Genomic DNA, 10,636 nt, shown 5'->3' with positions numbered 1-10,636 from the left:
TTGAAAATAATTATTATTGACAGTTTAGTAGCAAATTTGTTTTTTTTTTTAATTCAATCTAATCAATTTTGTTCAAAGTTGTTTAGGTCACCTTTCTCTAATTAGTATATTTGTATATATATATTAGTAATCCAATTTCACGTAAATCAACCTTAATTAGTATCAGAGATTAATATAAAATTTAAGTTTGACGCTTAACTATTAATTTGAGCTTTTAGTTCAATTGGTTCCATAATATTGTACAAACTTGATTCGAGCTCTAGCAACCTTATTAATTTGAGGAATTAAAAACATGACACAATATTTTCCGACAAACATACGACACCTAAATTATTAAAAAGAAATTAAACAAAAATGTCGAACAAAAAAAGAAAAAAGTCCAGATAGAGAAAAATAATATATAACAAAAATAAAAAATAATTCGGATATAATAAAAAATGTTATTTAAAAACCATATTATTATTATGGTATTTCAGAAAGGATATAGTAGTATTTAAAAAATAACTATCCCTTCCTTTCAGAAAAAAAAAAAAAAACAAAAACAAAACTATCCCGATCGACGTGTCGGGATTCTCATTTAGAAAGGCATTTTTAGTAATTTCTCCAAAATTTAACACAGAAGCAAAGACTCTACTGAATTATACATTTACTGTGCCATGACTGTTGTTTTTTAGTATTTACAAACAGTAAAAAAAAGAGTAACTTCTTCAATCCTCAGAAGTTTCAGCTGCCTTGACGAATCTACCCTTCACTCTTTTCCTAGTATCAGCTCTTACCTTTCTTGATTCGTACCGAATGTGCTTCTCATATCTAAACACCAAACAGAACTTTAGCAATTCTGGATTTAAATTTGATTGAATTTGATGTCGCAATTAACGTTGTGATTCGTCGGTAGATTAATATAAAAATTATTCTTATCGGAGAATCCAAATTAAATGGTCAAGATATATGTCTGTGTTGTGCACACTTCAAGCCTATTTGACATTTGCATGCGAGGGGTGTTAGATGTCAATATGAATTGGATTTGGGTTTGGGTTTAAATCCTGACAATCTCATTATTCGGTGGGATTAAAAACATATGGTTTGTGTTGTGCACACTGCAAGCCGAACTGGCTTCGCATAAAAGGTGTGTCGAGATTAGTATAAAAACTATTCTTGAGCTTTAACTATCAACTCAAATTTGCGAGAGTGTCATATATTAATATGAACTGAGTCTGGGTTTGAATCCTGACAACCTCATTATTTGATGGAATTAAAAACACATGGTGAGATGGATATGTGAATGCTTCAAGCAGAGGGGCATTCACGTGGGGTATGTCATAAATTAATATAAAAATTATTTTTGAGCTTTAATTATCAACTTAATCTTTTAATTCAATCGGTTTCATGAACTACCTTATAATTTAAATGTTTATTAATGTAGGTCTGAGATGAGATTTTGTCCATTTAACGAACATTCAAAACAAAACTTTGGCACTTATATACTTGAATCCATCACACATTTAAACTCGTAAATTTGTGCCGTTTGGCAAACTTCAAATAAAATCCACTTTATGTTTAATCAAATCTGAATTGTGTCAAATTAACAAATGTCTCATCACTGGTGGACTTCGATGCCGGCAGTGCGGTGAACGAAGGAAGCAAGGAGGAGGATTGAAAACAAAGAGAAAAGAAAGAAAAGGTTCAAACTTTAGAAGAGAGGGAGAAGGTCGAAGAGAAGAGGGGGGCTAATTCCCGCGGAGGCAGTTTCGCCAGAGCAGGGAGGCTCCGGCTCCCCCAAGCACTGGGCTGCCTCCGCCATAAGCACAAAATTGACAAGTTCAAATGTGTGATAGGTCGACGTACTTGGAAAAAGTTTAGGTGCCTGACTGGAATTCTTATTGTTTACCTAAGTTTAGTGAAAAAAGTTTGTCCGAAAACTTCAAATCCGTGTTTACGAACTTCTAAACCACGGGGACGGCTTTACGAATACACGAAACCAGAAGCTAAGAAAGAAGAATTAAAGACGCACCTTCTGTTTTTCTTCTTTTCCTTGTACCGCTGCATGGCTGAACCTCTGTGTTTGGCCAGCAGTTCCATATCAGCATTGGTTGCTGGCACTGTTCTCATGCTGTCACCTCTAACAAGAATTTTCTGGTCCATGAACTGGATATCTGTGCAGCACCCACTTGAATCTTGCAGCTTACCAAATTTTGATTCTGCTGATGACCTTGGTACAGGTAAATTGTTGCTCTCAGATGTGGCTGGACCCTGACTTGCTGCCGGGTTATTCGAGTTGTTCTGCAATTTAAAAGAAATTGATGAAATTTCAACTCATGGTAAGACGAGTTAAAATCCAGAGGGCATTCGCATTGTGGAGATGTGTCAAAGATATAGTAAAAGTTATTCTTAGATCTTATCGATTAGAAGTTTTTTAGATTAATTTGTTCCTTCACACAGATTCCAATTTAAAAAGAATTCCGTTCATATCAAATCAAACACAAGAATATGCAGCCACAAACTGTCTTTGCACTTTTCATTATTCACAATTGGAATCGAAAGGTTTGATTTTGTCTAGATAAGTTGCATATGTGCACAAAAAAGAACAATAGTTCACTTTAGAAACACACCAAAAGAAGCAGCAAAATAGCACTTTTCAAAATTTAAGCCACATCAACATCAAACATATAGAGTAAAATACATCGCAGTCATTAAAGTTTGAGGTCTATTTCACAAAGATGAACTTGATTTTCTTTCAATAAAATCATCGAAGTTCATATTTAATTTCAATAAAATTATCCCGGCCAATTTCTATACAAAAACACAACATAAGATTGATTTCACACAGAAAACAGTTGATTATATGGCAACTAATACCACTGACATGTTTCAGTACGTGGCACATCTTAAGAAACAAAAAAACCTTTAAAGTATCGTATCTTTATCCGACACCGTGCTTAATTTGTATATAATCAACTGCCTTTTGTGTCACGTCAACATTCCAATGGGCTTTTATGCACAGATTGACCGAAATGACTTTATTGAAATAAAAAATGAAGCTCAATGATTGTATTGGAAAAGAATGAAATTCAGTGACCTTTGTAAAACAGACTCCAAACTTAGTGATTTTCAGTGCAATTTAACCAAGCATATCTTTCAGTAAGTTTTACACAAAATATCATATAAATTACTGCATAAAAAGATGCAGAAATTATTGAGAGGAACAATAATCATGGAGAATTTCACACAATTGCACAGTAGATTAAGAAATAAAGACTTACACAGTACAATGTGATATCATCAGTTGTAATTGGACAACTAATCTGGTATATATCCCCTAGAAATTTAGCGTTGCTGAATGAAGTTTCCTTCATAAGTTCACCAATATTCTTGATAGTGAATGCATCACCCGTGACATATTCCACTTCTAGTTGGTCAGATTCTTCATGAGTCCTCAGCTGTCCTAAATTAAAATCCCATATCTGCAACCAAATTAATTACATGTGTTATTGGGTGTAAAAACGGATTATCCTGTCATAATTGTCTTGTATGATCTATATCAATTATAATTTTCTGTCAATGGTCGTTTCAGAAATTGAAAGTGGTAGTTATTGGTGGTCCATGGTGTTCTTTCAAATATTATTTTAGTGGGAAAACATAGAAAGGTGAAAGAAAAAGAAACTAAGCCCAATAATTTCAATTATATGAAACTTTTAACGATTATTGATTATTGTATAAATCAACACACACTCATATAAGATGCAAAATGCAGGATATCACAAATTTTCTGATCAACTTCACAACCAATTCGATGAATGAGAAATATTCCTCAATAATTAATCAGAGTATCCAATCAAATTGCTAGAGTTTAAACCTTGAAGATCGCAGAGCAAAACATAGGAAAAAGAAGGAGAAAGCAAAAGGCCCATGAAAAGTTGAAAACTGGAAAGGGGAATAATAACCTTTTCCCTTTCAGGAATTCAATACTAAAATTGAATGGAATAGTGAAAAGTGTGAAATTACCTGACTGGTCGGAGTAGTGACATTTCGATCCCACATTATATTCTCAGCATCCAAACGAGCACTAGATTTCAGATCCATCGGTGGAAGCAAGGCTTTATACGGTGTCGTTTCTTCCTGGAACGTTGGCTGAGGAACTGTAGGAGTAGGATTAACAACGTTAACGCCAATAACACCATCACTTCCGTTCCCAAAATCAGCAGCATCCGCGTTCACTTGCCAATCGCTCCGGCTAGGCGTATCCGGCAACAAATTCTCTCCGTCGCCGCTTTCCTCACCGTGCATCAAATTCCTCCTAAACAACTCCAACAGCTGCTTATACACGACCTGTTTATATTTCCCACAGCCCGGAATCTGCTGCCTCTCATTAGATACAGTGACCACATGATCTCCATCTGGACCATCTCCATAACTCATATTCTTATAAATCATTGCTTTATCATTAGGGACCATCAAATCCTGATAACACATTCCATCGTTAAATTTATACATCCAAGGCTCAACTTGCATCGCCAAATCAGGGGTGCACCAGTGCTGAATCGCCGGTTGATCCTGATCTTGATCCTCCTGATCCAGTTTCTTCTCCTGTAGATCAAATCCCCATAGAGAAGCCATCTCCGCCGCAGACGGACAGCCGGAAAATCCTTCAATCGGAGTTCGATCATGCGAAGCGGAAACGGAACAACTACCATGCGCATCCCAATCACACTCCTGACACAGCACCAAATTATCCGTCGCACACCGGACAGAAACCGGCTCCTTACTGCAATTATCACAGATCTGAGACCGGACATGTTTCCGTGAAAGCAAGTTCGCCGAGTGAACATGCTGATCACAAAACAAACACAGCTTCGCCGAGTCGGCTCTGCAATACAGCACCGCCACCTGTTCGGCGCAAAAATCACACGGAAACCTCTCTTTCTTCTCCGATTTGGGGCTCCCCATCTTCGCTTACAGAAACAGAAATACAAACCCTAGAAAAACAAGATAAACGATACGACTGCGGAGCTAAAAACGACAAGTCGTAGAGTGTTCTCAGAGAGACATTTTTTTATTTTATCTTTTTGTATGTTTGAAGCATGGAAGAAGAAGAAGAAGAAATGGGGAAGAAGGGCAGTGTTATAAATTATGTAGAAAAGGGAGGCTATTTTGGTCAATATAACAAAATATCTTATCGCTTTTTTAGCTGAGCTGGCCTATTATTAAATCTGATATTCTATGCACTATTTATTTATCTGTAGTCGAATCTACCATTGACAAAGTAACATCGAGTGTAAGAACCGTTGGATTGTTTGACTCAGATCCAAGATAGTAGGAGTCCGTTGAAAATAGCTAGTCATGCGTTTCATACAATAGAAACTTTTAAATAACAGCATTAAAATGTGTTTTTTTAGGGAAAAAGGTATTTTCCACAATTAGTAAGGTAACTCCTTAGACATAGTATTTTATTATAGCATTACACGAATGATTCTTTATTTGAAAATTGAAATCACAATCATTTTATGACAAGTTTAACTAGGATTTACAATTAATTAATTAATTATGCGACTTTACACTTTAATGTTTGAAAAATGTATGAAATATATATATATAAAATAATAGGTAGATTCCACCAAAAAAAAAAAAAATAATAATAATAATAGGTAGAACCAATTAAGGTTGACTTAAGTACTTAATGGTCTCAAGTCGCTTAAGTTAGATCGAATTCGAGTCATAGCGTACGTAGAAAACTTTAATTGAGAGATGCTCCATTTAAATGGTACCTGACGAGCCTCGAACACACTCCACCCAGAATCATTCGTTAAAAAAATATGTATAAATAATTATTATGTATGTGAATATAATTATATAGAAAATAATATCATACAAATATTATCAGCGTAACGTTTCCTCATCTTACGCTAACAGGGACGGGTGGATTAACGGGAGTCGTCAGATTGAACTAAATAGGAATAAAAATCCTCCTCAGACATGTGGACTATTAGGAGGACATCTGAATCCGCCTAGAATTAAGGAATCCCAAATCAGGTATAATGAAAAACTACCTAAATTACTTTCATCATCTATATGTTTTTCAAAAAAAATTAGGGAGAATAATACTCTTGTACATCCTATAAATACGACATAATACTATAGTGAAAGCACATGCACATATCTATTGTAATTACTTTGAATTGCTTAGTATTCTAAATCATTTACTCTCCTAACTTAGGCATGAGAGTGGAAACATCGGTCAACGATCTCGTGTTGATCATCTTTCTGTCTTATCTCAGTCATCAACAAAATACCATCACACAAATTCTCGCATGCCAAATTGGTGCAGTTAACGTGGACCGAACTAACCAAACGATCATGGATCATCAAGGAAATACAACTAACCCACCATCCTTAAGCAACCTAGCACATTTTATGACTACAATAACAACTCAATAACATTTCTCCAGATAACCTCAAACATGGACTGGTATATTAGTAAATGATTGGGGTCCCTTAGATCTTCCAATAGAGAATTTATGGACAGCATCACCAAGCAACACCTTTATACCATGAGCATCATTCATCATGCAACAATGATGGCCAAACTCGAGGAAAAACCGGTGGCAGCAAAAAAGGCTATCAGGTTGGGGAAAGCAAGATTTCATGGCTTATTCCACCAAACAAAATACGAAACACAATTGTTCAAGGAGGGGATATATAAGGATAATCATTAATAGGGCGAACGATGTAGGACTCACAACCAGTAGCAAATCCCCCACGAAGATCAAGGTAATTGATTTATGTCGCTTTCCTCCTCCTATAGCGAAAGCAGCTAGAAATATTGCTTTGAGAAAGACTACACCCCCCCCCCCCCCCCCTCATCGCCTGTCATGGAACAATGGGGAATGGGCTAAATCCTTATCACATAGGAAAAATCATTCAAAAAATGCCAAGTCCTTCAATATCACCCATACACAAACACAAAACCTAAGGTTTCTCAAGTGAGTCTGAGTCCCAGCATAGTAGAAGCAAAGCATCAAAAAGCTTTATCTGGTCCAGTCCTAGGAGCGTAATTGTCGGGGAAAGAAAATAATTGTTCCAAGGTGCCACAAGGATCAATAGACAAAACCTAAAAGGGCATCCTCTAACAGTGTATATAGCAATGAGCCCAATGAAAAAGAATCAATGGTAAAGCTCATCTAGAGGGAATATGAAACGCATTTAAAAAATTCGGTTCGGATGTCCTATCGTCAGAGCTGATCAATACCATCTCCCCATTTTGTGCATGCCTTTAGAGAGGAACAACGCCCCGAGGTTCAAATACGCCTCCTTGGAAAACTATAACGAGTATTGAGATCCCATGACCCACATCAGAAATTTTCGAAGAGTAATAGAAACTACTATGGGGATCGATATCGTTACGTGTTGTCTCTTCTCCACCATAGTGCATCAACTTTAAGTTTAATTTCCTAAGAAATATTTTAATTTCCCTAGATCTGTGAGAGCAAAACTTTTCTTTGATTGAGTAACAAGAGAGTGCATAGCTGAGATGTGAGAATTCATCAATATTATGTTATTTACATATATAAGACAAAAAATGGTGACTTTAGCAGATTCATAGAAAAGAACGAGGTGTCAGACTTGGAGTTTAAAAACCAAGAGTTCCCAAGTTATCAGTTAAATTCTTGTGCCATATGCGGGTCCTTGTTTAAGGCCATAGAGTGACTTTTTGAGTTGACAAACATGACCAGGATTATTCGAGTCCACAAATCCAGTGGGTTGTTCCATGTAAACCATTTCTTCTAAATGACCATTGAGGAAAGCATTAGATACATCAAGTTCAATAATAGGCCAGTCAATGGACACAACAAGTGCAAGCAATAGATGAATTATGGAAAGTTTGATGAATGGACTATATGTCTAAGCAATTTTATTCCAGACCTTTAATTGTAACTGTTGGCAACTAGACGGGCTTTGTAACATTCAATGGAGCCATCTAAGTTTTGTTTGATTCGAAAGGTCCAACAACATCCAATAATGTTAGTACTAGAAGGTTGAGGTATAAGAACCTATGTACCATTTTTCAACAAGGCATTGTACTCTTCCAGAATTGTCTTACACTATTTAGGTGCCTTGGAAGCTATAAAGAAATATCTCTTACGTATGAGGCAGGTTATAAATAAGGCTATGGGGAAGCATTCGTCACGAGGAGCTAGTTTTTTTTATCGGGTTATCATAGGGTGAGTATTTATGGTTCAACTGGGTAAGGGTCCATAAGAGGAGAGGTCAATTAATATATAGTGAACAATGGTAACTATAGGTTCATTAGATGGTGGGGAATTATTCAGTTGGGCTGGTTTATGGAATTTAATGAAGGAGAGAGTGTCGTATTTATGGGGCTGCTGCGTTGTAATGGGTGGCGGTAGCTGGTGAGGAAATGATAGCATTAAGAGATGAGTGTGTTACGTTTTACATGGGATTTTGTTAGCATGCAATATGCATTGGACATGGATGTAGTAGGGTTTTATATGCACGAAATGTTTGGTAAGGTATTTGTGGCAGTAGGAAGGTAAATGGGGAGAGTTGATTGCGCAACTTGGGTAGAATCTCCTATAAACATCTCATGAAATAACCTCTAACTCTGAAACACTTGTTCATCAAACAAAACATAGCTTGAGATGAAAATTTTGGAAGAAAACGGATCAAAGCATTTGTATCCTTTATGAAGTTTTCTATATCTAAAAAAATGAATATTTTGGAGGATGTATCGAACTTGGATTTAGCATGCAGACATATCCATGGAAAGTAGAGACAATAAAAAAACATGAAGTGATAAATAGTTAGGAACATCATCGAATAATAGTTGATATGGGTTGGCATATTGTAAATTGGCCATCAAAGTGTGGTTTATTATAGAAGTGGTAGTGTCAAAGGAATATGTCCTGAATTTCAAAGGAAGTTTAGCATGACTAAGAAAAGTTAAATCGTGTTCAACTATATGTTTATGTTTACTGCCATTTTGTTCTGATGTGTAAGGGTATGAGATTCTTTGATGAATTCCATTGGTGCGGAAGTAATCAGTAAATATCATGAACTTACCACCACCATATCAAACTGAAAACTTTTGATAGGTTTTGGCAAAAAGATTCTCAACCAGTGTTCTGAACTGAATAAACACATCATGCACATCTGACTTATTCTTTAAAAAATAAATCCAATTATATTTGGTGAAGTTATTAAGAAAAATAATGTAATAAAGATATTCATCCACAGAAAAAATCAAAGTGTGACCCCAAACATCAACACATATTAATTCAAGAGGAGCACGAGATACATGATTGGATAATTCAAATGGTAATTTATGACTTTTGCTCAAGCAACAAGAAGAACACAACACTTGTTTATGAAAACATCAATATTATCTAGAGCAAGTAAACATTTAGCAACTGGAAAAGAGGCATGCCCTAAGTGATCATGCCAAATAGACAGACTAGCTAAATTAGATGAGCAATTATTGAAAGAAGACAATAATAGTGAATATAACTAGTTGTTACTCTGGCCTTAAAATCAAACCTTCCTCGTTGCCAAATCCTTGATTTAGAAATGACTAGAGAAAAATTCAAAGATATATGGTTGGAATTTGTTAGGGCATAAACGGATAGCAAATTATCATCAGATTTAGGAACATAAATAATATTATGCAATTGAAAATTAGAGGAACCAAAGGATAAGGTAGAGTTACCAGCATGAGCAATAGAGAGTTTAGACCCATTATTAATTTCAACGTCATCTGGTCTAGTGTATTCTAAGTGAAGATTGAGGTTTCTCGGATCAGAAGTGAGATGACAAGTTACACCAGAATCGATTACCCAAGGTTGATTAACCATAGAACCGGTGGAAATGTTTGACTAGGTTGAAAACTAATTTTCTCTATTAAAACATAGGGAAGAGAAATGATAACATCATGATATTATCTCAAGGACTAAAAGGGATATTCACCTCAAGAACGCCGCGTATTGATCCCCGAAGGGGAGCCGGCAGGCGGATCTCCACGGTCTGCTTGAAGAGATCCGCTGGCGGACCTATGAGGCGAATCTCTTCATTTACCCGATTCGCCACTGTAACGGCTGGTCGCCGACTCGGCCATAAAGATCATTAATGATTTATCAATTAGCTAACCGCCAGGTTAAAGATAACTTGTAACCGCCATTAATGGAGCATTAATGGAGGCTTTCTAGTTGCCTGAAGGTTACGACTTCTTAGCTATATATAGCTTGATTCCCTAGGCTATCAAGGTACACATTCTCACAACCTTTGTCAATTCAGTTTGTTTCCTTGATTCACCTTACTGACTTTGGCATCGGAGCTTCCCCCTGTCGAACCCAACGACGCCCCCCCCCCCCACAGGGACGGACGTTGTTCGGAATTTCCCCACCTGTTATCAATTGGTGCGGTGAACGTGGAATCCTTAATCAAACAAAGGATTTTTCGTTCACATTAAGAAACTATGACGACTGGAGATCAGAATCCCTCTTCAGGGATTGAAACACCATTAGTTACACCATCTAGTGCTGGCCGCACAGATTCAACTGCTCCTGCAGCGCACGTCGAAAGTAGTATGAACCCTGATGCTTTCATCAACATGTGTGCATAAGCCATC

At 36.5% G+C, this 10,636-nt stretch overlaps 1 protein-coding gene across 1 annotated transcript; it reads right to left on the bottom strand.

Moving 5' to 3' along the window:
* Positions 1 to 424: 424 nt before the first annotated feature.
* On the bottom strand, positions 425 to 5,105 carry LOC136206091 (zinc finger protein CONSTANS-LIKE 14-like). The gene is made up of 4 exons (XM_065997013.1): positions 4,003 to 5,105; positions 3,261 to 3,461; positions 2,012 to 2,280; positions 425 to 810 (listed from the first exon to the last, which is right to left on the bottom strand). Exons 1-4 carry the CDS (start codon positions 4,942 to 4,944, stop codon positions 708 to 710), a joined length of 1,515 nt encoding a protein of 504 aa, XP_065853085.1. The 5' UTR covers positions 4,945 to 5,105; the 3' UTR covers positions 425 to 707.
* Between the last annotated feature and the right edge of the window lie 5,531 nt (positions 5,106 to 10,636).

The sequence above is a fragment of the Euphorbia lathyris genome, chromosome 9, assembly GCF_963576675.1.
Source record: "Euphorbia lathyris chromosome 9, ddEupLath1.1, whole genome shotgun sequence".
Lineage (NCBI taxonomy): Eukaryota > Viridiplantae > Streptophyta > Magnoliopsida > Malpighiales > Euphorbiaceae > Euphorbia > Euphorbia lathyris.
This window is presented reverse-complemented; position numbering and strand designations above follow the sequence as displayed.

Coding starts and splice junctions, on each gene's coding strand:
- LOC136206091 (XM_065997013.1), bottom strand. CDS start 4,944: ATGGGGAGCCCCAAATCGGAGAAGAAAGAGAGGTTTCCGTGTGATTTT. Junction 3,462..4,002: donor TCACTACTCCGACCAGTCAG/GTAATTTCACAC, acceptor ATTTGGTTGCAG/ATATGGGATTTTAATTTAGG. Junction 2,281..3,260: donor ATGATATCACATTGTACTGT/GTAAGTCTTTAT, acceptor TTTAAATTGCAG/AACAACTCGAATAACCCGGC.